The following is a 27,796-nucleotide window of genomic DNA, read 5'->3' on the forward strand; positions in this document are numbered from 1 at the left end:
TGATGGTCTTAAAGGTCTTTTCCAAACTTAACAATTCTATGAGTCTGCCTTCAAAGGTCCCAATCCATCCAAATCATTCCATGGTTCTATGATTCCATGAAAGCTGCACTCACAAAATACAAATTCCTGTTGAATCAAGTGTGCTTCCCGAGGATCACATTTGATTGGGCTGTTTCAAATTCTATGTGAAAAAATCTTTGGATTTATTAAAGAACACTAATCTCCTTAAAAATATAATTATCTCCCCATCACCAACAGGATTTTGATGGAAAGCTTTTGAATAAAGATTGTAGAAGTGTTTGCCTAGGTTCAGAATGCCAGTTTAGTAGAATGGCTGTAATATATTAAAGAAGTTTTGCACAGGAATAGTGGATGCATTAAGATTGCCTTGATACTCTACATTCTTAAACTAGGTGGAAAGGGAAAGCAAATTCTGTAGTCAGTACCTTGGCCTTTGCTGCACAATGCATCCAGCAACATCAATATTTACTTTGTATATTATTTGTACATTGCTTTGGAGCTGCAAATATTCATAGCTATATTCATAGCTATAAGGTTGTGTTAATTTTATCGGGAGATCCAGTCTGCCAAATCATGTAACTGGATTGTTGCCATTTTCATGACTTATAATGAAAGAGGAGCTTTTAGCTATGCCATGAAATAGGACTCCAGTGAGATTGGTCAGATGTATAATAGATGAGGCCTTGAAATGAAGGGACTTAGTGAGTCAGAGTGATTTGGTAAGTAACATGTTTTTCATGTGGCATGGATAAAAGAATGACTAAGAAACCCAACCCCCAGGGTGAGTATGCAAATAAAAAGGGAAAACTGCTCATATCCTGACCAAATTGGAACAGTCCAGGTCCAGTATTTGGATCCCTGTTTTGCCAGTCCTTTTTCTAAAATTCAGAGATCTTCACCAGAATAAATGGTATTCTGCAGTTCTGTCCAGCCTGGTATCCACAACATCCATAGATTAAAGAACAGCAGAAACACTGACAGCAACAGAATACTTCCAGTCTGAGACAGAAATAATTCTTAAACAAAAGGAAGACAAATATTTCTCCTTTGGACTCAGACTACAAATGGAACTTCTCAAGTATGAGAAGCTGGAATTTAAAATGGATATCTGCAAATAATTTCAGCTATATGCCTTTCGCTGCACACATTCTAACACAGAGTGCTTGCTGCAGCACTAGTGCAGTGCAATAATTTCTTGGAAAAATACCTTTTCTCTCTCTTTTCACATTTATCAGTCACCATTAAAGAGCTCTTGCATTAAAGTGATGGTTGTAATGAGGAAGGGAAAAGAGACAGGGATAACATCAGAATAAACAAGAGGAGATAATCCATGAGTGACTGACCAAGATTATTTTTACCCATCTTTGTTTTAATATGCAAGTCGAAAGTTTTCTTAGTAAAGAGAGAGCAACTTTGGGAGTTGATTGAATTTGTAGTGAAATGTCATCTTAATATTTGGCTAAGCAGAAAAGCCTTATTTTAAGTTTGTGGGGGGAATAGCCTAAACAGCAAACTATTTTGCTTCTACTGTTCTGCTTAGCCAAACTTTCAAAGTGTAATTAAAACCATATCCATCATATAGCCTATTTTTTTTCCTGTTCTTGTCAAAAATATTTCAATGTATATTAAGTGTTTTTCTTTCTAATCAGAATGAGTGATACAAGCTCCAGAGGCACCCAGCCAGAAACTCCTCAGTTTAAATTTCAGCTTCTATGTGGCTTTTTAGCTTGTTTCCCTTCTCTGAAGGGCAATGTTAGCAGCCTACCTAACTAATTTTCTCCCAGGATGATTGTTGTTCTTATTTGTAATGTGGAAGGGAGCAGGGATCCAGCAGAGCCCATAAGGTCCAATATTTTCAGCCATTAAGGAAGGAGGAGGAATTCTGTTGAAGCCCCACTGTGCTGGGTCCTCTGGGCATAGGTGCCGACAGGCAGTTCCTGATCCAGATCTGGGTCCCACCTCAGAACTACTGTTTCTGGACTTGGTTATGTATTTTGTGAATAGCTGCTATAGGACCTTGCTGCTGGTATTGGTCTCTCTTCCTCTGAAAGCCCAAGCAGGATAACAACACGGAGCTAACCAACACCCAAAGCTCTGGTCTTAGTTGTGTCATGATGTTGCCACAGAGCTTTCCTCAATAAAATTCATACACAGGAAACTCTTTGGTGTGCAAAATATTTATCCCACCTCTTTTAGGTCACAATTTTACCTTTCAGTGCTCTGTATGACACATTCATGTCCAAGCAGTTAACGTCTGAACTGAAGTCTGTAGAGTCACTTCCAGGGTGAGAATGAATCTGGCATGAGTAAGGATGACATACTGCTTCAAAAAATTCAAGAGGCAAAGGGAGAAAAAATTAGAAACAGGGCAGTGCCATCCCTGCCAGAGGAGTCTGTCACCTTCTCTCACCAGTTGCAAGAGTTTGTGGCTGGTTCCCAACACAGCTGCTCTGGCTACAGCCCATGTGTGCTTACCTGGTCCCTCCCCTGGACCAGTGCCCTGTGCAGCTCTGCCAAACTATGAGCTCCATGAGCTGTTCCTCCCTTCCTTTTCTTATCTGCTGGCACCTTTCAGTTGAAAACGCCCTCTTTCTCCATACACCTTTGCCTTTAGCTCTCCTAGCCTTCATCATCTGTCCTGGGGGCAGCACACAAGGACAGTGCTCATTAGAGGGAAAAGAGGAGGCTTGATCTCTACACCTATTTTCTAGGTAGAAAAAGCAGCAGGGTACAGAAGACAATAAAATTTTAACTTGAAGGTGTTACTTTTTTTTTTGTGCATGATAGCTGTAAACACATCTGAATGGGTTGTGCCAGTTGTATGGATAGCAAAACTTCTGGTTTCCAGGAAGTTTCCTATTTTTTCTTTAAAATGGCTGTCAGAGTTCCAGGGTTACATTGTTAAAAGTGACCACAGAGGGGTGGAATAAATGTAAACTCCTGATTTCCACATGAAATATTAAGTAAACTTTAAAATGAAGCACATCAGCAGAAATTGTTTAATCTGAATTTGCCTTTGTGGGGCTTCTTGCCTCAATCTGATTACACTCCAATGCAGTCAGTTCTGCTCTTGCCCTTGCTGGGAATTTTTCTCTTGCTCGTCTCCCAAAACCACTCTTGGGCTCAGCCACCTGATGTTCCTGTGTTCTGTACATTTTTCCATCGTCTCACACTCCGAAAGTGGCCAGCCAGTGCCTGTCTGAACATACTGTTCCTATTTTAGCCAGATTTCACCATCTTGCTCAGTCCCTTGCTAACCTTTCTTCTGTAGCCATTATGAACACTTACATTTGGCCTATTGGTATCTCCTTTTAAGACCAGAAACTTTCTCCAAGCCTCAAAATATTACAGCATAAAGTAATTTTCTATCTCCAAGTAGTAAATATGAAGATAATAGCTTTCCTCATCTGTCATACATACTAATGCCACATTACTCTCTGCTGCTCTCAGCAGCCCACATATTTCTGTCGTTCATTGCTATCAGAAGACACTAATTCCAACTCCCTTTCCAATACCAGTAACTTTTGTGTCTCTACTCAGCTCGTCTTCCCCATTTGGCCTTTTCCCTGAGCCACATGCAAAGAATTTTGATCATTGTATTAAATTATCTCCTTCATTCAACCCCTCCCCTCCAACTTCTACCACTACTACTACTACTACTACTTTTCCTCCTTCTGACTTATCCCAGTGGACCCTTATGCTTTCCTGTCACTTAAGAACCCCCCCTATAACATTTGGTCTGGGCTCTCCATCATCAGTATTATTGCCCATTGCACAGAATTCCTGAGCTTTCTCTGTAGTGGGAACCCCTCTGCACTTTCCTCTGATCAATTGCTCCTTTCATGTTGACAGTCCAACTGCTTCCTGTTGAATCTCAAAAGCTCCTTTTTCAGCTAGCAAATCATGAAAGCACCTTTGTTTCATCTTTCTAGGATTTTCACCAAATACAGTTGAAACTAATTTTAACTTTTATTAATATTTCACAGTAGGTAATTAATAACCTATTACTAAGGCTTTCCTTTCTTTTGGTATTTTTTATGTGTTCTCAAACTTGGTAGTGCCTTGTGTACTGATTACTGCTTATGTACTATTTACGCAGACATCTTTCCTGTTAGTCCATAGTGATTCCCTTTAGTACCATAACTTCTTTTCCATAGCAGCCCAGAAATGTTGTATCAAACTGTCATGTTTGGTCCTAATTCTTTTTCCTCTGCCATCGTGAAAATGAGGATCGGGGTGACTTCATTGCTCTCTATAACTACCTGAAAGGAGGTTGTAGCCAGGTGGTGATCAGCCTTTTCTCTGAGGTAACAGCATAGGACAAGACGACATAGCCTCATGTTGCACCAGGGGAGGTTTAGATTGGATATTACAAAAAAATTCTTCTGTGAAAGGGTAGTCAGACATTGGAACAGGCTGTCCAAGGAAGTGGTGGAATCACCATCCTTGGAAGTGTTCAAAAAACATGTGAGTGAGGTACTTGGGGACATGGTTTATTTTCAAATATGACAGTGGCCAGGTTAGCAATTGGATTTGAGGATCTTCGAGGTCTCTTCCAACATTAACAGTCCAACAATTCTATATCAGCTTGCACCAAAAAAAACTTTCGGCTGGGTATATTCTGCTAATTGGACTGGATCAGTCTCTGTGAACAGATTGTCTTGTGCTGGTCTGTGGCTTCACAGAACTTAGATAGCAACCAGGCCTAGAAAGACGTGGAGTGTGGCACAGGCTGACATCACTGAAATTGGCTTAGCAAACTGAGCAGAGGCAGACTTGTGCAGAAGTGTGCCAGGGGAGGGGGGATGTGCTGACTTGCATAGCACCGAAGCTAAGAGCAGGATGTATGGGCATGCAGCACATATGCAAAGGGCTGCCTGGTTAAGACAGCTGAAGGTGGATCTATCTGGAGTGCAAAATAGGCTCAATGTACTGATTCCAGACAATTTAAAAGAAGGAGAATTGCAGGCAAGCAGGCTTTTTGCATAGCAGACACTGGAGAGTGAACCATTGGACCAATGCCTTGCCACCAATGGAACCACAAATGTGTAGCCAGAGCCAATTCACTTTCATGACTTGCCATACCCATGTTACTTCTGCCAGGATCTGGGGTGGGACAGATGAATTCTCCCACAGTACACTGTAGAAACATTGACAGAGGACCTACATAGCCTACTGCAATGCTACAAACCCTAAGCACCACATCTGGAAAAAATGGAACAGGGTGAATGCATGACTTCACTCAGTCAGGCACTTGTAAACCCTTTTCCCTGCAGTGCTTGGCTACTGTCCTGTCATTCTCTCTTATGGTAAGTTGATACAATGGGAGTGTATTGAAAGTGTCCCTGTCTCAAATTAGTGCTGTACCAGAGAGACACTGTGGCTAGGGAGTTGAGGGCAGGAAACCCATGCATGGAAAAGCTGCGTTACTTAAAGGTATGGAATCCTGTGTGTTGGTATGCTTGGGCTGTGGCATAACAGCTCTCTTGAGAGAGGCAAGACTGATTAAAAGAATGCTAATTATGGTGTGTGACGGTGAGGTCAGGAAGGAACTTGAGCAGAAGCAGGGACAACATGTAGCACAGATTTGGTATGCTCCTATGTACCACCCCCTCTCCCCAGTTTTTTATAGTCATTTAGGCTTGACAAATGCTAATCCTCTAAATTGGGATTAAAACATTGCTTCAGGTGCTTTGGCGCTGAAGACCATTCTATGAGTCTGAGGAGCTCATCCACACCTTTCCACATGTCATAGGCCAAGGTTCTACCTGCTCCATAGGACTTTGGCCATCTTTCTGTTGAATGTTTAAAGACTGTTTGAAGAGGGAGCAGGTCAAGGCAGAGAATGTGTAAGAGCTGTACTTTGCTGGAGTTTTACCAGGAATTGCAGGTCCAGATTTGCCTTTTGACCTTGCCCCAGTGGGGGAATTTTTGATGTAAAGTTGCTTCCCTAGTTATAAAATCATAGACTGGTCTAGGTTGGAAGAAATCTTAAAGATCATCTAATTCCAACCTCCCTGCCACGGGCAAGGACACCTTTCACTGGACCAGATTGCTCAAAGCCTCATCCAACCTGAACACTTTCAGGGATGGACCTTCTCTGAGCAACATGTTCCAGTGTATCCCCACCCTCACAGTAAAGAATTTCTACCTAATATCTAATCTAAACCTACTCTCCCTTCAGTTTCAAGCTCTTCTGCCTTGTCCAGTCACTACATGCCCTTGTAAGAAGGCCCTGTCCAGCTCTGTGGCAGACCCCCTTTGGGTACTGGAAGGTGCTGTAAGGTCTCCTCAGAGTCCTCTCTTCTCCAGGCTGAACAACACCAGCTCTATCAGCCTGTCCTTACAGGAGGTGTTTCAGCCCTCTGATCATCTTCATGGTCTTCCTCTGGACCCCCTCCAACAGGTCCATATCTTTCCTGTGATGAGGATCCCAGAGCTGGATGCAGCACTCCAGGTAGAATCACACAAGAGCAGAGTAGAGGGAGAGAATCACTTGCCTCAACCTGATGGCCATGAGGCTTTTGATGGAGCTTTCTGGGCTGCAAGTGCATGTCAGCCAACACCTCCAGATCTTTCTCCTTAGGACTGCTTTCAATCCATTTGGTGCCCTGCCTTTACAGTTTAATAAGGGCACTTCCCAGGAGAGAAGGCAGACCTAGCATCTTAAGAGGAATTTTTTGCTTGAATAAAATGCACATCAGAGTTGGACCTCTGTTATGACCTGTCCCTGAAAGCATGGGTAACCCAGGTTCTTGTTAATAGATCCCTTGAGATTAGAGTGAAATGACATTGAGTCATTTGGTGTTTGCAAATATACATACATAGGGTTTATTTTAGAACAATTGGGTTGCAAGGGAAAACGGGTATGTCACCATTTTGGTTGTTATTATCTATAGTGACACGACAATGTGAAAATATGACTTAAGAAAATGTATGAGAAAGAGAAGGAAAGGATAGAAGTAGAAAGAGCTCACCACCATAGGCCTTGCAAGGAGACTTGGTTGTTGCAATTTCAATATCTGTTGATGGAAGTGATGGGCACAGTCTTGCTCAAAGTAATGGCTGCAGACTGGATCCATCAGGTGGTGGGGGAAATGCCTCGGAAATCTGCAGGATACAAGATCTACTGGGTTTGTATTCCTATCCAGGTGAGAACGCCCAGGTACCTCCCCCAGGGCAGGGCAGGGAGGGGAGCTTCACACTGGATGATGTCATAATGTGGATCATGGGACCCTCTGGGAGTCCTTCACACCTTCTAAGACAACACAGCTGACCATCACACCCGTGGTGCCCATCAGTGGAGATGAACACCCTCAGGCCACACCTGAATGTCCCTGAGGGAGGAGGGGGAGCCCCTACAACCTAGTGGTTTGTACAAGGGAGGACAACTTCCCATGACATGAGTCACCATCATCTCCACAGCATCTGTCTCCTATCTCACTTATAGCCCATCATTCACCCTCTGTCTTATCAGACCAGAGTTTAGCCATTACACACCAAAAGCTCACCTCCTCCATTTCAACAGAGCACTTGGGCATCTCCGTAAATGGAGGAATGTTTTGAGTCATTATCCCATAACAATTCAGTCTCCTAGCCTCAATGAAGGAGCCCAAGTACTCTAGAAAATTTTGAGTTTCAGAGCCAGGCACATATGCTGTCTCTTTCTCTTTTCTTGTTCTCAGATGAATTCAACCCACTTTTAAAAGGCCAGCTTCAACAGGAGCAGTAGAAAAAGCTCTCATTGTAAAAGAGCTTCTGCTATAAGATCCTTGAGCCTTCTCAGGCTCAAAATGAAATTGCAGTCAGGTCTCAACTTGCCAAATGCAACTTCTAGATACTGAGCTGAGATGCAAAAGGCACGAATCTCATCAGTTGTGATTTTGTGTGAGATGCCACTGAGCTTGTGCTTAACTCCATGCTGTCCACCCTTGCTAAACACATTCAGCAAATTGCTGGGCTCAGACTCTCAAGGAGCAGGACACAAGTTAGGACCAAAGACATCATGACATTGTAGCCCAAACATAGCTTTAGTTTGGAAATAACAATCAAGCTGTTCAGCTCAGCCTAGAACATTAGATATGTGTTGAGTCTTCTAGAAAAAAAAGTTAAAAGAACACTCCAAACAATCAGGCATGTAAGCAGTTAGGACAGATAAAGTACCGTTCACTCTCTTAAGAGTTTGAAGCCTAAGTTCATTATGAAACCTGAAAGTTTTAAGTTCCTTTGCAAAACCTATGTATCCATGCCTACAAGATATTATTGGTAGATGATGAAGTCATCTGTTACTATAATTATCTCATGTTCTCAAAAACAGGAGTACTTTTCAAACACTTTGGGATGGAAACAGATCTTCACTTGTTAAAAAGTCAGTTGCAGACACAGAGCCAAAATTTCCCAGTCAAACTTGCACACATACTGGGTTTACTTGTATGGATGTAGGCTAGGGTTTGGCCAACACAGCTTGTCCCAGTCCCAGAGTTTCAAACGGCAACAGGATGCTTTACTCTGCCAACTGTTGGTGTGGGGACTGAGGGTGTCTTGGCTGTAAGGTAAATAAAATAGTGGACTAGTAGTTGGGCTGAGTTCCTGGGCTCATAAAACAAGCCTTGCTGAGGCTTGGGCACTACTTTCACCTCCATGATTCATGCTTGTAGTCACCTGCAGCTACAAATTACCCGGACTAAGTGTGAGGTTCTCTGAGAACCTCTCTGAGGGCTCTTAGTAGCTCACTGATTTGTGCTACTCTAGGAATTGGTTCAGATCTCATTTCCTCTTTCCCTCAAAGGAAGGGCTCAGCCTGCTGACATATTTAACCCAGTCACCTCCAGCTATGCACATGTGCCAATTCTGTCCATTCAAGCATGGTGCCAAAGCAAGACTTCAGTGCAGAGTGGACTTGTTTTGCAAGGCGTAATAAAAGCTGCGTGAGATGAGATGATGAGATGAGATGAGATGAGATGAGATGAGATGAGATGAGATGATGAGATGAGATAGATGAGATGAGATGATTTAAGCCATAGTTTCAGTTACCAGAATACAAGATGAGTTCTCTGAGGAGGCATCAGAGCTGCAGATACCCCAGGGTGCAAAGCTGTACCCTGGAAGGGTATGTATTCACCCACGCCCAGAAGAGTCAGCAGAAACTTCAGCATTTCTACAAGGGAAATGGTACTTTATGAGAAGCTTTCCTGTGTTCTCTTCACAGCCCACCAGTGTGGAAGCCTCACTGCTGCTAAAGCAGACAGCTACTGAGGCTGAAGCCATGTCTCTCACCTGACTGCTTGGAGGGCTGTGGCTCAGCTACAGTCAGAGCACACAGACCATATGGTGCCCATATGTATAATAGCATTTATTTAGTGGCCTGGAGTTCTGATGTTTCACTGGCTGGCAAAAGGAACAACTTCCCTCTAAACAACAGCTACCGACAGGTGCCAGTGCTTGTGTTTGCTCTTTTGTGATACTGTGCCCATGAAATGCAGCCCAGAGCTGCGTGGAGGAGCTGTGCAGACAGTGCCACAGAATGATGATTAGCAGCTTGATGACAACATAAGGCAAAATGCAAGATTAAAGCACAACATGTAGTTAGCAAACAAGGTACAATTGTCTCCTTTTGTCATTAGGCTGTGGGATAAGAGAGGATAAGGCAGCCTTGAAATATTTTGGTTGCCACTTGTTATCTAGAACATTGCTAGCAGAAAGCTGCTAAAGCAGCCTAGCCAAGCCAGAGGTGAAACTGATGTTCCAATGAATTGGAACAGTGGAATTGGAGCCCAGTGGAAGCTCTTTAAACATAGCTTTTGTCACACCTACTGAAAAAGTGCTTATTACTTTTATCGTGGAAATGCCATAAGACATTTAATTTTTCCACTCAGACTCCAATCCTCATTGTGCCAGGCACTGCACAAACACAGAGAACTGCTCACCTCTCCAGAGCTCTGGGAGCATTGGCACAGAAGTTGCTCTTCAAACAGTTTTTTTCAGTGTCTTAAGAGGAAATATAAAAATATCTACCAAAGTAAACTCAGGAGTCTGTCTGTCTTTCTCACAACGAAGATGTAGCTTATTTCAGGAGTCCAAACTACTTCTGACTATAGATGACAGGACAGACTGGCATTGCCCAAAGTTTCTCTCTTAACTCTGCTCTTACTTAGTACTTGGCTAGAGTAATAACATATTGCATAAGACTATATGAAACAAGACTGTACTGTGCAAACTGCCCCAAATTATTTAATCAATATGTCTCATGGTGTCTGGATGATTACACACAAAATGCCAGGGGCAAAAAAGCAATAAAAGCAACAAGACACTAGAAGTATTGTTCAGATAGCTGTGTAATAATCTTAGGCAATTAAATTTTCTGCGTTGAAAGTTAATTACTTACTTTAGGGAAACACCATTTTAATGTCTTCAGTCAACTAAGTGGCTAAGATTCATTAAAAGGAATCCATGTTGCAAATACCTTCATGCCACATTGCTTTTATTTCCAGGGATAAAACTTCTCACCTCCTGCCCCCAACCAACTTCTGTTCTAAACAAATTTTATACAGTGATTTCTTCCATAGCTTTTGGGAACAAAAGCTCAAAATGAACTTTTGTAGACAATGTAAGAACATGCCCAGATGTCACAGGTGTCTGACATCAGCAGCATATAGCAGAGAAATACAAGGAAATTCATTAAATGAAAATTTCAACTGCAACAGAGATAAAATGGGGCAAACAGAGATAAAATGGGGCAAACTATATAGGCAAGGCATTAATGTAATAGTGATTAGAGGCTGAAATTCAAGCAGATTGTACCTTAAAAAAAAAACAAAACCAAAACACCTCCCCCATGTCCCAACGCTAAGAACAGCAGAGTCAAAAAATGAGCCAGAAATACGTATTGGTATGTAAAGATAAATATTGGAAACTTGAATAATGCTGATGAAATGGCCTTTTTAGGTGAGCCTCACTGAATTAAGTACACTTTGCCTGTAGAAGCACTGTCTGTTAATAGGCTTAAGGGAGGCATGGAGGGATTGGAAGGAGAAGAAATAACTAAAATAAACACACCCTAGCCTGTTCATAGTAACAGCATCTCCCAAATGCTTTCCTTGCTTTTATAGCCACTTTACAAACCACCAGTAGGTAACAAAAACATTCCTGCAAAGGGTGTGGGTGAGCACAAAATCTGTCCTAGGTAGGAATAATCCAGTCAATCACAGAGGTGTAAAGTATCCTTTGAGCTCGGAAAGTTTAGTGAAAATAAGCAGCCAGCACCCTTTTGTTTGATACTTGCTCTTTCGTAGCAATTCTTGAGATCAAGAGTGGAAGAGGCATAATTACCAGCCCTGAAAACCTGGCATAGAGATCTTCCAGGCATCACTAGTAAGAGCATCAGCCAGAAGTCTCCTCCACTCACCCACTGCTCTCAGATGACAGTTCTGCCGTGTGTTGTGCATCCAGAGATGTGCACAAGAGTCTGATCTGCACTTTGACCCCTGAAATGTCTGAGGCACTGCCATCCCATTTAGATACTTGCCAGCATTTGAAAAGCTGACACTGAAATACTCCTTAATCCTGGAGGTGAATTTTTGCTCATCAAAATTTGCAAAGCCTGCCTTACAACTTATTAGCTGCTTTGACTCTTATCTCAAAGTGAGACCCAAGGTGTGGTATACAAAGTAGGGAAGGGAATGCCTTTCCTGCCTGAAGGTCTTAACCCTTCAGCATGTGTAAGGCTTGTAAAGAAAGGGTAGATGCAGGCCCCTGACATGTGGAAGGCATTTAAGTGCCGGCACAACGGATGAGAGGGGAGGAGTCAAACATCAAATGGAGAACAGAACCCTGGAAAAGCTGCTGTCAGCTGCCAAAGCATGGGGCTACATAAATTGTTGACTGGGCATTGGTGTCCTGTCTCTGGAGAAGTCTGACTACTGGAAGCTCAACTAGAGAATCATATCTCTGATCGGCTGCATCAGGAAATCCTTGGGTGCCTCAGCCCCTATCTTTTCTGGTATTTTAATCTTCATTAGTTCATGGCTACTCAGATACCCAAAATCTGTGTCCAGAGGTTGGGGCAGAAAATTTCAGAGGCAACAGGCTGCATTCTTTGCAACAATAACAAACTAAAACCAAGTATTTCCAACAAGTCTCATCACTGTCTTCTGATTGCTGTCCCATCCACATTGCAACTTGCTTCCAAATTGAGCTGCAGCTGTTATCAGGCAGGCTTTCTGCTTATCACACAGTTGTAACTAGCACTTCATGGCAACAGTTCATCCTCCTCTTTGGGGTTCAGACAGCCCCATGTCACCTTCCAGCAAATGAATCAGAGTTCTGAGTTTTTGCAGTGTATTCCTTACTCATCATTTTGTACAAGTTTGATGACTCCTCCTTCCTCTTAGGTCTGCATGGGGGTAGAGCACCCCCAAATACAGTTGTAATGGTGCTGCTGTTCTGTGCCTCACCTGGGCAAAGTGGCCATGGAATAGATGGATATGCTAAAAACCACCGAAAGCAACGGTTTGCATATCTAGACTTTCTACAGCAGAGAAACTAGTTATTGTTAAGTTATGAGATTATGTTCAATTAGGTTACAAAAAATTCAAAGTCTGAAAGAAATGCTGTCTTCTGACAATTAAAAATTGTATTGCTACCATTTTATTATTATTTTTTTAGTTAGAAGATAAGAAGGGCAGGCAAGGTGGGAGGATTTAGATGCATGAACAAGTTCCCCTCTTTGCTAACAGGACAGCAATAATAGTGTTATAACTTGTGTTTTGCACAACATATATCTCAGGTTCTAATAAATATACAATACCTTATCCCCTAACTTAGTGAAAGAAATAAACAGGCAAGAACTAACTGCAAGTAATTTTGTTTCATTTAATTCTCTTCCAAAAATGAATCACAAAGTTCATAATCTTATCTTACTAACATGAAACTTGTCAACTCTTCTTTTAACTAATTCCAGCCCCGTAGCTTTGAAGCTTGCTAGGGTTGTGGGGCATGGAGCTGAGCAAATTTCCCAGGAAATCTTGTGCATGTGTGTGGGAGGGGGCAGCGTGCCATGATTGTGGTCTCACTGTAGCTTTTTACAACCATTTCCAATGTCACAGTGACCTGCAGTTATTTGTAAAGGAAGTTTCCAGCTGCAAGTATCTTTAATTTGCAAGTCTTACCTACTCCCTAAAAGAAGCCTGCTGGGACTGGTATGCATCCCTATTAAAGTCATGTGAACGCTTTTTTATGTTTTTAATTACACAGTTTACATGACACTTCTGATCTCACAATGATTACATAGGAACTCTGGTTAGGTTTGCCTTTCACAGCTGAAGAGTGCTACTGAAACAATTTTTATATTTAAGCACTGGGATGTGCCTAGTGGAACTAGAGATGAGTCAGCAGTTAGCTGGGGTTATTTGAATAGCAGAACGAGCCCTGCCTGCCGCTAGGAAACCGTCCACAAAGGTCAGACCGAGTGCTTAGGATTTAGACACCACCACCCCGGTGACAGGAATTCTCTTCAGACCCTCGGGGTTTTTAGAACAAGCACCGTTCTATTTGACATTTGGATGTTGCTGTATTGAATACCGGCTGCTTGGTATTGAAATGAAGAATGCTCGACACCATTGGCAGTATCCACAGTGAGGCGTGCCTGCACACTGACACATGCTGCTCTCTCCCCAGGCAGGGGAGATAGGCTCTAAAATTAGCAACTATTAAAACAAGGGTATTGAGTAAGGATCCGCTGAATCTCATCAACAAGAAATACTGAAGAGGAGTAAGGAGCCACCAGTGCCCTTTCTTCCAAGAGTTAGGGCAGTAATTCACACGCAGGGACAGCACACCTCACAAATCCACTGCCCCAGTACGGAGAGAGCTGAGTTGTTCAAGGATAATCAGGTGCTGAGCCACAGCAGCTCACAAAGCACGGTGTTCAAACAGAGTAAAGACAGTGGAAACCTTCACAAATTATTACCTACATTGTCAGGAGTTTGTCGAGGGAGGGGGGGTGTTAAGCCAGATACAGGATGTGTGAGACAGTTCCCTGGCAAGGCACTACTTCTCACAAACAGTCCTGGAGAGGAAACGGTTTATAAGCTAAAACTCATTTAGGGTTCAGCTCTGTTGCCTCTGCAACCACAGGAAACAAGCATCCCAGTCCCACTTGTGAGTCATAGCTTTTGGGAACTTCACCTTGAAGAGCAGGAAAGAGTCCTCTCAAGGTAGAATGGATCTCTTTTATTCCTTCTCCTGGGATCACTGCCTAAGCTCCTTCATTTGCCAAAAGGAAAAAAAAAAAAGAAAAGGAAAAAAGAAAGCACAATAAGAAACACAGCTGCTTGTGATGGTTCCACCCTCCCTTATTCAATTGTTTAGTGGTTTAACATTCAGCCTGAATGTTGCAGACCCACTTTTAATTCTCTCTTCTAGCTGAGAGGATTCAAGGCCACATTGTTCCCGCCCTCCACTCAAGTGACCTAGCTACAAAACAGCTGAATTAATAATAAAAATAAAAGGAGAAAGGCATCCCACGACAAACGCCTTCATGTTCTGCTGACCCACTTCAGTGAGAACACTTGAAAATTCTGTGGCTCTTACTGAGAATGATTTTGCCAGGACTAAGAACTGCAATTAGTCTATAAAACCAGTGTTACTGGTTCCAGACACACACAGACTTTAAGGCACCCTCTGCATCAGAGCTGAGCAGGGGTTTAAAATTTCTTTGCAACTGAAATCCCAGGCATCTGAATTACACACCAAAAATCCATTTTTATCATTCTCTCTGACATGTTTTCATGAGAACATTAAATGCCATTAAACTCAAGAGAGTAAAACCAAGATTCTGCCAAAGGCAAGGCTAAGAACAATAGTATTAGTGAACAATTCATCACCACAAGGCCAAATGGCATATAGGTGTTGCTATACAGCAACGCAGCCCTGGCCCATAAGCAAGCACTGGGGTTTAACAATTGACATTTATTGCTGTAGGTAAATACCAGCTGCCTTGCTCTGAGCTTCAGCAGTTTAGTTTATATCACAGGTTTTAGACTTTCATATGTAAACAACGTTATGCAAACACACACATTTGAGTTTGGAGTAGTTTTTTTCGAAGCTAATCTTAAAAAAGAAGAAGAGCACTCACTGAGATACTAAGAAGTGAAATGCAGGAGCAGCGTCTCTGGTTTGAGTTACAAGGAAGGTGTTTTGAAACCCAACCTTTGCCAAACATACACCACATGTGTGTTTGTACATGTAGGCCTGTAACAACGGCTTTCAGAGGCATCGTTTTACTCTTTTCTGTAATGAACGAATTTGATTAAAGGGCCAAAATTTAGTGTGTCCAAGAGCTGCAACGTGAAAAATCCCAGCATTATTAATCTTTGCTGTGGCAGGAGCAGGGCTTCTGCAGGAACGAAGTGTATTTTCCCGTGTCCGCTGCACGAAACGAGCTCTTGGGGACTCAAACCCCCCAAAAAACAACAAACAAACCAACCAAAACCCCACACCAAAAGCAACAATTGGGGTTGGGAGCTGCTCGCCCTTCCCAGCTGCGCCCGTGGCGGGAGCTGTGCTGCCACCTGCTGGCGGCTCCGGGGATGACCCCAGCCGCTGGCCCGAGGACTTCGCCTCCTTCAGAAGCATCCAAATTGGGAGTAATGTCACTGATAGTGTACCAAAGCTCTCCTTCGAGCTCTTGACCTCTGCCTTCTCTAAACTTTTTGAAATACTTCAATACTTCTTCGTACAGGCCCACTGTCAGCAGCACCAGGTCATCCCTGCGTGTCCACAGCTCCCACCCCTTGGCAAAGCTCACTGGGTCTGAGGTAGACCATGAGCTTCAGAGCTTTAATCACTGTCCTCTAGTGACATTTCTTAAAAGTGCTGTTCGTTATGTGCAGCCTACCAAGAAACAGCAAAATGCTTTCAGCCAAATGACTTTTCTTAATTTTGTAACATAAATTCTGAAGGGACCAACAATGTAATTCCTAGAAGTGTCAGAAGCAGCTCTGATCATTCTTTCTCTCGAGACAAAAAAAACCCACCAAAAAAACCCAAACAAACAAACAAAAAAGCCCAAAAACAAACAAACAAACAAACAAACCCCAAACAACCAACCAAAAAACAACAGGACCACAAGCATTCAGATTATGGCAAAATTGCTTCAGAACATTGTAGCAAATCTGCCAAATCTGCCACGCCTTCCATACCACAAAATCTTAAGAGGATACAGCTTTGAGAAATAGAACAAAAAGGAATGCCTCAGCCTCACACATCCAAAGCACCACTCTCAGCAGGAGGTCTTAAAAATACAGTGCATATTGTTTCATTTAAAAACCAAGAATAACATTTTCAGACAGAAAACAGAAAGGACAGAGACAGCACACCTTCCTTCTTCATCCAGCCCCATTCTCACTGTGCTTTGAAAAAAACAGATAGATAAAAGAAAGAAATAACTGGCTGCAATGAAATGTCATTAACTCAATAATGGAAGCCCCACAGATTTGGTAAAAAGCATCACTCAAGCAACTCTACCCATATATGATACCTTGTTTTAAAGAAAACAATAGGATTTACATTATAAGATTTTTAAAAGTGGTATTAATATAGTGTCGAGAAATGGAGGCACTGAGGTGATAAAATACATGCTCAACTACACCTTTAAGATTTAAAATGTTTAATGTGCAAGTCTTGGACAGATATGATTAATTTACAATACACTGAAATTTGAAGGATGGGAATTTCTTCTTCATTGTGTATGCTCACAGTAGCAGGTGAAATACTCAGCTGCTAAAGTACAAACATCAGTACGCTTAAGTGACTTATGCATCATTTTTAAGGCAAAAATAGGTAACAAGACGACTGCATACAGTTGCAAAAATATTTACAGGTATCATTAGAGAAACACTGTACTTCTAGCATGAAAATTTTAATGATGTACTTAGTAGAACAGTGGTTTTTTTTAAAAGTTATCATTAAAAATGTAAAATTAATGTAGCTAGGATGAGTAGCGCTGAGATTTTTACCCGGGCCTTCTCACTCCCTGATCTCTGTCCCTCAGCCTCTACCACTGTAAGCTGTCCTCTCTCCCTGCCACTTTCCAGTCTTACTACAAAGGTGCAGGTGTGCCTGAGCAGCCTTAGAATCCCGAGAGGAAAAAGCTGCAGTGCTAAAAATGTATGCAAAAGGTCCCAACAAGAAAAAAAGAAGAGAACAGATCCTGAGAAACAAAATAAACGGAAAGGAAAAGAAAAGGCGCAATCTGCAGGTATCCAGGGATTTGCTCAGTCATCCTTGTCTTTTGCTCCGTGTTTCAGGATGCGCGTGAATTCGATGTAGTTGAAGTTGCCCTTTTTGTCGATGGGAGCCTCTCTGTACAGCTCATCCACCTCCTCATCCGTGAACCTGTCTCCCATTGTGGTCAGCAGCTCCCGCAGGTAGTCTTCTTGGATGAACCCTGGAACGAGAGTGCAGAGAGGAACACAAAAGGGAGGCAGAGCCTCTTAGCTGGGTCTCCAAAAGCAGCAGCTCAGACGTGCCAAAGACAGGCAATTAACCAGTGCAGCACGTAACACATTACATTTGCATTTGCACAGAAAGCCCAAAAAACTCCCTTAACTGAATTCTAAAGAAATTCCTTGAGTGCAAAGGGAAAGGAAGTTTAATGCATTTCATACCGATTTTTGAAGACAGGGCCTGACCTGCTTTGGTATAATAACACTTATTTCCATCTACTGGTCTTCAACGGCTCAAAGTGGAAAAACAAGTTCCTGTCACTGCTAGTCTTCATTATACAAGCAGTTCTCTTAAATGAACTATATTTTTCTTGACTTAATTAGATATATTTGCACATCCTCTATAAACTAGTTTCCCCTGGGGACTAAATAACCACTTTGGCTCTTCAGTGCTACACAACACTGCTGCTGGAGGCAGTTTATGTGGATACAGTGAACGCCTGGCAAGTGTCCAGGGAAAGAGTTTTTAACAGAAGAGACTTTGAGACAGGACTGAGCAAGTTAGCTCAGGAGACAGGAAGAATGTTTATTATGGAGAGGTAAAGGTGGAGAACCCAGGGAAAAAAGAGTAGGATGTATTATTTATTTTATGCTAAAAAAGCAGAAGATTTTTGAGGAAGTTAACAAAGATATAAAACAGAGCAGTTTCTAGGTATCTTCTGCTAATTCTATTTCAAAAGATAGGCAGAACCACCAGGTGCCAAATAATTCCAGGAAAAATTAGAGATGAAAAAAGGAACATGCATAACAAATGGTAGACAGTAGAATGCAGAAATTGCTAAATGCTGAAATATGACCAGCCATGCCTTTAACAGCACAATAGCTGCTTCATTTGAGAAAGAAATTGGTTATTGAACTTTAGTTGGAGAAATATCAATAACAGAGCAAACAAGGTAGAATTAAGTTCCAGAAAGAAGATACGTAAACTCTGTGGAACAGCTGGAAATCACATGTAGACTCCCACATCAACTGCTGTAGATTCAATTAGAATGTGATTAAAAAAACGTTCTGCTTTGGAAAGAGAGTTGAATAACTTAAGCAAACAGAGTTCGTTAGAGAGACAAAACCAAACAAGGAATCAGGGGACCAAAAAGCAGTCAATGAGCATGACAAATTAGCACGGGGGTGGTGTATGCTGGGAGAAGGGAAAAAAAATGTGTTTCAACATATGCTAATGAAAACAGCATCATATCCCAGAACAGACCAGCCCTTGGCTACTGACTCCGAAAGAAAAAGCCTAGCAGCTAACTTCTACTTCAAAAAGAGGGAGAATGTTCAGTTATTCAGGCCCATTCTAACCGGGTCAAATCTTGGAGTTCCCGCTTTGCAGAGGGGTGTAAAGAAGAGGAAAAAGGCAGCTAAACAGATTTGAGTCTATTTCTACGTCCGACAGAGACCAAGCAGTGATGAGAGATGACATAAGGATTAGTATTCAAAGAATGCAAGGCCTTTGGTGCTGCAAGTTTAGCCTCAAGGCCTTAATTGCTCCTGTCTGAACAGCTAGGTGTTTAAACATTGCTGCCAGACTAGGAATACACTGCAAGTTTTATCAGCAACGAATTGTAAAGCAAACAGGGCACCTCTCCCTCCCACACAGCTTCAGGGTAGATGGGGAGTAACAAATAAATAAAGCAAAACTTAAGATTCAGCCTGTTGCAGGCACCACAAAGCAGATGACAATGCAGGATCAAAGAGCAGATAAAAAATACTCCAAATGCAGACAGATCCAACTTTTATACCAATTCTATAGTACTACACATGATAGTAATGGTGAAGCAATATATCCAACTTGGTTGGTAATATAGGAAATGTAAGTAAAACCCAACAAGTACAACTCCGTTATCCTCATCTATAGGACCTAATTTGTGTTACTCCCTTTCAAAAGACCTACACTGATGCAGAGCCAGAATATCAGGCCCAAAACAAACACACATGTGGAGACCATGAAATGGATAAAAAAAAAGAAAAGTTTAAGAAAATAATTTTATATGGCTGGAAGTGCTCTTGTACATTTTTTAGAGGAACAAACTGACCAGAAGACAAATCATAGGACAAAATTAATAAAGGATTAGCATAACATGGGTTCTACAAATACATCACACGCTATTTGAAGACTTCATTTTGACTATTATGAATCAAAACTCAATAAAACACTGTAACTATCTCACGTTTCCCGGTTAAAATTTGAGGATGGCATAAGACACAAAACAGACTGTGGAACTATTACCCTAAAATCATTGTAGGAGTAGACTAAAACATCTACCACACCGAGTTGAAAGATAATTAAATCAATCTTATCAGTATATGGGTGCCCAAGCTAGTAACTTATTGTTTACATAGACATAGAAGGTTTCTGTTCCAAAGAACTGGTAGCACAACAATTTTCTTTATATTGTAATTCACAGGCTCTTGTTTTGGTGCACACAAAAAACCCCTGTAGCACAGTGAGTCAGACTACATGTGGAGAGAAAATAATTAACCTGCTAACAAAACTTCCTTCTCTAGGAGATGGTAAAGAGATTTCCCTTGAGAGGGAGGAAGTCGATTAACATTTGAAAAGGCTGTACCAACAGAAAAGCTGTTTACCTGCACCTCAGCAGGAAGAGGATGCTCTTTGAAAAGGCAAAAGGTGCTAAAAATACACAGACTGAAAATAGCTGTTGAAACGGAATTACATCCTTTGAAAGGTTCAGAGTGCATATCCACTGGTTAAATTAAAATATTGCGGTGGACAGTTTCGAGGAAAGGTATGGATGCAGTGTCATCTCTAGTACAGAGGCTACATAATTTCAACACGCAACGGTGAGACAAGTTCACAGCATATCAGAGCACTGATACTCTGTAATTCCACAGAACTGCTCTAAGGATTCATCCCCAGTTACTACACACTTCTCAGGAATCTTAGCCTAGGTGAATAACTAAATAAAAGCATAAACTCTGACCTCAAGATTACAGGTGAAGCCTTGGAAGTCTGATAGAGTAAAACTGAGCTCTGTGTTTTACTCCTTCCCTTCATGTTGCTATGCAAGTCAGTCCAATTTGTCATTTCTGTCTTCCAGACTGCACCCAGTTTTTATCTTTAGACCACTGAGTCTGCAGCCCTTCCTGCAATCTGAAAACAAACTGAGCTGCAGGTGAGGGCACGACATTTGTCCTCAGAGCCATAAAGAACACTCAGCCAGAGGAAGGTGTGAAAGAGTTCATGAAGTCTGGATAGCCTGTCTTGAAATATTAAACATCTGAAGAATTCAGATGCATCTAGGACCTACTGTGGAGAGGGAAAAAACTCAGTTGTATGACAGATTTCCTACAATTACCTTTTCAAGGCCATAGAAAATCACACATTACTGATTTGAATTCCTTATCTTAGAGCAAATACATCTTGTTTTACACTTTGAGGAACATAGACACTGCCCAGATAAAACACTCTTCTTCAAAGCCTCACAGAAGAACAGTCCTACTAGCCCTCAGTACTGACACAAAATAGCCAGGGAAGTTTTATTCTCACTCAGTAATTTAGCAGAATATGCAATCTAGGATTACCATCTCGTACTTAATTTATAAAGGTGCAAAAATCAGCATACTACTAAAAAATCCAAATAAACAACATAATAACCCAACCATACCCCTGCCAAGCAGCTGAGCTACACCCACGTACCTGTTGCTTCTTCATCAAAGCAAGCAAAAGCATTCCTGATTACATCCTCGGGGTCAGTGCCATTTAACTTCTCACCAAACATTGTGAGGAACATCGTGAAGTTGATGGGGCCTGGAGCCTCATTCATCATGGCATCCAGGTACTCATCCGTTGGATTCTTTCCTACAAATAAGGGATTCATGCTTTGCTTAGCTTCCAAACTGAAACAGGAATGTCAGTAGTGTTAATACAAACCCAGACACCTCCCATATCCCAAACTCAGTACTTTGATTCTCATAGCACTGATATGCTTGGCAAGCATGAACAGCAAAGGGACATTACCAAGGGAGGCGAGCATGTCGTGCAAGTCCTCTTTGTCAATGAAGCCATCCCTGTTCTGGTCGATCATGTTGAAGGCCTCCTTGAATTCCTGGATCTGCGACTGATCAAACATCGCAAATACATTGGAAGTGGCGCGCTGAGGGCGCTTCTTGGTGGTCTTTGTCTTTGCCTTTTTGCTCGACATGGTGATTTTTGGACGCTAGGGAGAGAAGGAAATACAGAAAATGCAGTAAGATCAGAGTTATGACTTTAAAAAGGGAAAGGTACTGTGGTTTAATGGCAAAGTGCGCCTCTAACGCACTCATTTCCTGTCATCAAAACATATTTCCCTAGTATTTTCACAGAGGGGAAAAGAGAAGCAGAATATATGGATAAATTAAAGACAGGCTCATACACCAAAACCAGATTCACTATTACAAGCCGTGCATTAACTGCAGTGTCAGTGCACAGGACCCTCACCCAGCGGTGCCGCGGGCAGCCGGCTCAGCACAGCACAGCACAGCTCAGCACAGCACGGAGGCGGCAGGCAGGCAGGCAGGAAGCGGCACCGGCACCGGCGGATGCTCCAGCGCTTCCTGGAGAAACCATCGCTCTGCCGCGCCGCGGGTGGGGACAGGCGCCGGGAGAGGCGGTGGGAGGGCGGCGAGACGGCAGCCAGGGGTTTTCCTTAGGGATCGCAGCCCGTTCTGGCTGCCCTGGGCGGCGGCTGGCCCGGCTCTGCCCCGCGGCCGCTTGCAGGCGTCCCCCGGCTCGGCTGCGTTGGCGCATCCCGGGGGAAGTCCCGCCGGCGCTCGGTGCCGGGCGCCGCCTGCAGGAGGGATGGAGACAGCCTGGGAAACGGAGCTCGGGAGGGCTGCTGCGGGGCAGCGAGAGCTTCCTGAGGGCTGCTTCTTTTGTATGCTTGAAGCCCTTCACGCTGAAGGTGGAGCTCCGTTCCGTGCTCCTGCAGCGCTGCCGGCTCCCGCGGCGTGCCCGGGTTCGCATGGCGGTGCCACGGCGGGGAGCTGAACTAGACCTCCTCCTCATGCCGCGGGGACATCCTGCCCGGACTGACAGCTGTGAGGTGTTAGCCTTGCCTTCAGCCTGCCTTGTGTTTCCCTTGGGGGATCAGAACAATTCCAGACTGCACCTTAAGTGATGTGCATTCATTCCCAGTGAGTGTTCCCGCAGGAGCAAGGCTTAGTGCCTCTCGCAGCCACAGATCGTAAGGCCGCTTGGAGGTGTTGTTTTTGCATATATTTGCTTTTTGGAAAAGGATGACACTTGTTTTTGCATTGGTCATTTGGTGTAGGATCTCAAATAAATTGAGGTACAACCTGTTTTTAGTGTAGGTCGGTGGGCTCTGGAATGACTTCAGAAGCAGTTTGGGTTTAGCCCACTTGTCCTTTTTTGACATTTTCTGAAGGGAATGCTTATTCCCATGGTGCTTGTTGAAGTCCCACATAAATAGCTTGGACTTCAAGAAAACTGTTGTTTAGCCACCGGACCTACTGAAATTAACATGTAATCTCATATGTAATCTAGAACTTGCAGTCTCACATTTGAAGGGAGAATTTTAATTGCCAAGAGGCCCAACTTTCTTTCCCTGCTCTCCTCTCAAATCAGATGTTATTTCATGAGGGCCAAGAAATTGGCCTAATTAGCTCATAGTACTTCCCCAGTGAATTTCAATATCACTCTTCTAAAATTTGCCTCAAAGTGCAATAGAAACTAAGATTAAACTTTGCTGAATTGAAAGCCTAATAATGGAAAAAGTTTTGGGTAAAAGAATTCTTTGCTTACTAGACGTGGCACATAGTTTCAAGATAATTACATGCAAAGTATGAGTGGGCAGAAAAGCAGTAGAAATATCAAGATATTAAGAGAGTTAATAAAATACTCAGTGATAATGTTGAACAACTGAATTGTGTGTTGAAATTTAATTATGAAAAGTTATCTGATCTCTTAATTTAAACTTCTTTCATCAGCTACTTTAAATTGGACTACTGCTGCAAACATGCTACTCTATCTTGTATTGTTTTTCATGCTATTAAAAGGGTGTTACATGATACCTGTCACCATGTATGTTGTTCTAAGTGTTTAACCTCTGAAGATGTGTGGATAGGTACACTAATATTTCTTTTCCAGTATGAGATCAGTTCTTAATGACAAAATTGCATGCCTGTGTGTGTCTCTCTCTTAAAGCTTTTGTTTCCAAGTTGTTGCCTCATGGTGGAATGAGAAACAGTTCCTACAGGCAGACCATTTTCTGTGTGGTGTAAATCTAAGTAATGCTTTTAGAAATAGTTCAGTTTTACTTGATTACAGCATTCATCATAGCAGTAAAGAAATTTAAAGGGAAAAAAAATTTGTTTTGACTTTTGTAATATTCGGAGGATTTTTAACTCATTGGCATAAATGTTTAAAAGAAAAGGGAAAAAAGCTAAGGGACTTTTTTTGTGAGTGTGGTGCTTCCTGAGGGCTGTGCATCAAACATATAGAACAGAAATGATCCTTTCTGAAAAGTTGTTTTTAGAAAAATGCTGAGCTCTTCACTCCTTAATTTTTCTTCTTTCTGCTTCTTTCCTTCATTACTCCCTCTTTCTCATTTATGTCAGTCTTGTTTAAGAAAAAACCTTTTTAAGCAAAATGTATAAATTGTTCCTATCCTTTCCATCTAAAATACTCATATACTTGAAATGCTCCTTTTCTTTGAGTTACCAAAAAGCCTTCAAAATTATCTGTTTCATACTTAAGTTTTAAGGCTACTACAGCAGTAAGGAATTTACAGTAAACCTTTCCCCTCCTTTCATTTAATTCTCTCCATTAACAATAGAACTTGATGATCTTAGAGGCATTTTCCAGCTTTAACAATTGTATGGTTCTGTTTCCCCATGTCTGCTGGGTTACAATGACAGTGCAAATATTTGTGCTTAACTTGGTTGGTTCATGAAGCAGAATTAGTCTGTGTCATATGATGTTTCTTTGTGAATCTAATTAATGTTACAGGGATTGGAAAAAATTCTGTCTCACTGTAAAAGTCTGCCTGGACAAGTGCTCCCCATCTGCAAAGAGATGTGGATTTTGGATGTGGAAGGCAGGGAGCAAAGTCTTGGCAAAAACATCTTGAGACTGGAATGGGGAAGCCCAGCAGCTCCTTCTTCCGTTTCTAGGTTGGAGCACCACCAGAGTATGAGAGGAGAGAGAGCATACTGGGTGCTTTTAGCCTGTTCTTAAGGAGAGAGCAGCAGCAATAGCCATATGCAGGTATTTAGGGAAGAATAAAAATCAGGGTAGCCTATGATATCTTCCCAGAATGCTCTCCCAATATGTACTATTTTTAGTTCATGGAGGGATAAGCTAGCCTGAGCCAGATACGGTGTTTAGTAACCCACAATGAGCTTCTTTCCTGAACTTGCCTAATATGTAACCCTTGACTTGATGTAAATTTAGCATGCCCAATATCCTTTGCTGGTGCTCCTTTTTGGAGCCCTTTGCAAGGTTGCTATTTGTTACATGAAGAACTGCATTTTACTAATCTTGAACATGCCTATTCCACTGTTTATTCTATGCTCTAGACATTGTTTTGGAAGAAATACTAAGGCTGAATTGTGTGTCCACCTGTTTCATGTTACCTTTGCTTCTAGAAAGCTCTTCTGTGTTCCATCAACTATAGCAGAGAGTCCCACTTGGGTAATTTTTCTTACACAGAAGCCATTCCATACCCTTGCTCATCACAGAAGTAAGACTGAGGATATGCATAAGAAAGAAAAGGGTGAGAGTAGAAGGAAAGGCACATGGTGTGGTTTCCAGTTAAGAATTAAAATTGTGTGAAAGTTGAGTGGAAGGTATTGCAGTTCGGAGATCTTTTTTTCTGGGCATATTATCACTGTTCAACAAAAGTAGCAAATGTTGATTACAGACATTAAGTTTTGATGGCAAAGTCAAAATTACATATATCTGTATAAGTTCTAGGTCTAAACTATCATTTAACAAAAGCATTTTGTCTGTCAGTTATTTCACCTATTATTTTGGTTCATCCCTGATTCCAGCTGGCATCTGTTGCCTCTGTCAAGCTATACCAAGTGCAGCATTATAGCAGTCAGAGTGACAGTCACTCTTTTTGAGATGCTGAGTATCCCAGAGTTTTCTGGAATTTCTCCAAGAATAACTCCAGCACTGTGATGCAAAGGGAAAACATTTGAGAAGTCATGAGTGAAAGAAGGGATTCTGAACACGTGTCAAAGAAACCTGGATATATTTATTTAAAACTGCATCTCAATCACTGCATGAATGGGCACTGACATGTGTTTGACAGAGTATTGAGGAACTTGACTCAGCAGACACAGTGCTCCTTGCATTCCCAGATCCAAAGTCCTTTATACCTAAAGAACACAAATTTAAAAATCCAAATAAACGTTGAAAAGTACATCTTTGACTATTGGGCTGTTGATTTCTGCTGGGTTTTTGTTTCCTGTTCTCTATGATCAAAGTCACTGTACTGCCACTTTTGCTGTATGTCCGTCCCTTGTCTTTTATCCTAGCTTCAACAATTGCAATTGTATGTTGCAACAATTCTAGCCAAGTCTGTGTGGGGTTTTCAGCTCTTTTTGCACTAGCTTTAATCAGGAGTACTGCCAGACACTGTGATTCCATAAAGTGGAGACCTAAAACGCAAAAATAGGTATTCTTAGTAAAGAGAGTTGAAGGCCTCCAGTCTTGCAAACAAATGTAATTAATTCTGCTAAACCTAAGGGTGTACATATGTGCTCTCTCCTTGTGTGTTAGAGCTTGTCTATATCTGACAATGTGTATGTACAAATATGGAAGAAAATAAAAGGCGCTCAATGCTTGGCTGAAGGTCTAAAATAGTGTTTTAAAACATACCCAGAAAACAAGAAGCAGCATATTTAGTCAGGTGTTTGACATGGAAAGTAAGCTGTTATCAGCTTTCTTATCAGCTGATGCCTGTGCAAGTTTGGTTGGCTGGTGGAGCAATTTCAAAATCAACACACTTCTTGTGGGGTGGGAATATGTTGCCACTATTAAGCATTTTGCATTAGAGATGGTTAGCTCACAATTAAGGAAGAACTCAAAAAAGGGAAAAACCCCAGTGTCTGTTAGATACAAGGCTAAGTCAAGGTTCACATAACTCATGTCTGATGCCAGCTCTATTTTAGCACATACTAAGACAGGACTTGCATGCCTCAATTTACACCCACTCACTTGAATATGCTTGGCAGAGGCTGGAAATGATTGTGAAATGCTGTCTTTTAACTCCCAAGGACTATTCATAATTAAAAAACAAACCAAAGCCTAGTTCAATATTTAGTGAGGATGTACTTGCTGATACCCTAATATAGTCAAAGTGAGGATTAAGGATTAAATAAACCTTGCAAAACAAAATAATTTACACACTAAAATGACTGCTACTGTCACCATCTGTTCCTTTAGGCACCCATATTAAAGTCAGTCTCGACCTGCCTAATCCTGGAGTATTTGTAGCTGACTTTCAAGCTTTATCAAAGTGCAAGGCTGCTTTACTGAGGGACTGAATCACAGCTGCATGGCAGAGGACTCTGCATGCAGGAAGCAGTTGGGATTTTCCAGGAGGCCAGTTTGATTTCCTGCTCTCCTGCTAATTGCATGCTACTGGGAAATACTTATTACATTGATTTATTACATTGATACAAACTGCCTGAGCCCTTATGTCCTGTGGTGCAGGGCCTATTATGTATGGTCTCTAGGGAGTATCACACTTTCGGTATAAAAACATTCCTTGGTAGTGTTGTACCCATGGGCTGCAGAAAAAAGTAGGAAAAGCAGCCATGTGCTGCCACCTTCTTTTCTCTTTTTTCCTTTGTTCTTTTCCTCTTTTCTCTTTTTTTTTCTTTCTTTTCTTTTCTTTTTCTCTTTTCTTTTTCTCTTTTCTTTTTATTTTGTTTTTTTCTTTTCTTCTTTTTTTCTTTTTTTTTCCTTTAAGATGGTAAGTTTTCTATCTAGTATATCAAAAGTTTGGGAAAACAGTAATTTTTGTGGTTTCTGCTCAGAGCACAAAAAAAAATGGAGCTGTGTGAAGGGGCTTTTTTTCCCCCCTCAGTATTATTTTTCAATATTTCATGATAATTTTAAGCTGCATTTTGAGAGGCATTTACTGAGGTTTTTTGTCCCTGTATTGTTCCTAGTTTCTGCAATAGTGTTTCTGAGTTACTGTAATCCTAAATCATTTTTCCAAAGGTGGAAGTTATTTAAAAATGACAGTAGGGTTTGAAAAATTAAGTAAGAAGCCAAAATAGGAGCATGGGTACATAAG

At 41.8% G+C, this 27,796-nt stretch overlaps 1 protein-coding gene across 1 annotated transcript; it reads right to left on the reverse strand.

The window, feature by feature from the left end:
- Positions 1-16,670: 16,670 nt before the first annotated feature.
- Positions 16,671-22,038, reverse strand: LOC146441874 (myosin regulatory light chain 2, smooth muscle minor isoform-like). Its single transcript, XM_085052629.1, has 4 exons — positions 21,964-22,038; positions 21,505-21,703; positions 21,184-21,345; positions 16,671-17,467 (listed from the first exon to the last, which is right to left on the reverse strand). The coding sequence occupies exons 2-4, from the start codon at positions 21,686-21,688 to the stop codon at positions 17,295-17,297; spliced, it is 519 nt and encodes a 172-aa protein (XP_084908755.1). The 5' UTR covers positions 21,689-21,703; positions 21,964-22,038; the 3' UTR covers positions 16,671-17,294.
- Positions 22,039-27,796: the final 5,758 nt, after the last annotated feature.

This window comes from Lichenostomus cassidix, chromosome 2 (genome assembly GCF_008360975.1).
Source record: "Lichenostomus cassidix isolate B80296 chromosome 2, HeHo_3.0, whole genome shotgun sequence".
NCBI lineage: Eukaryota > Metazoa > Chordata > Aves > Passeriformes > Meliphagidae > Lichenostomus > Lichenostomus cassidix.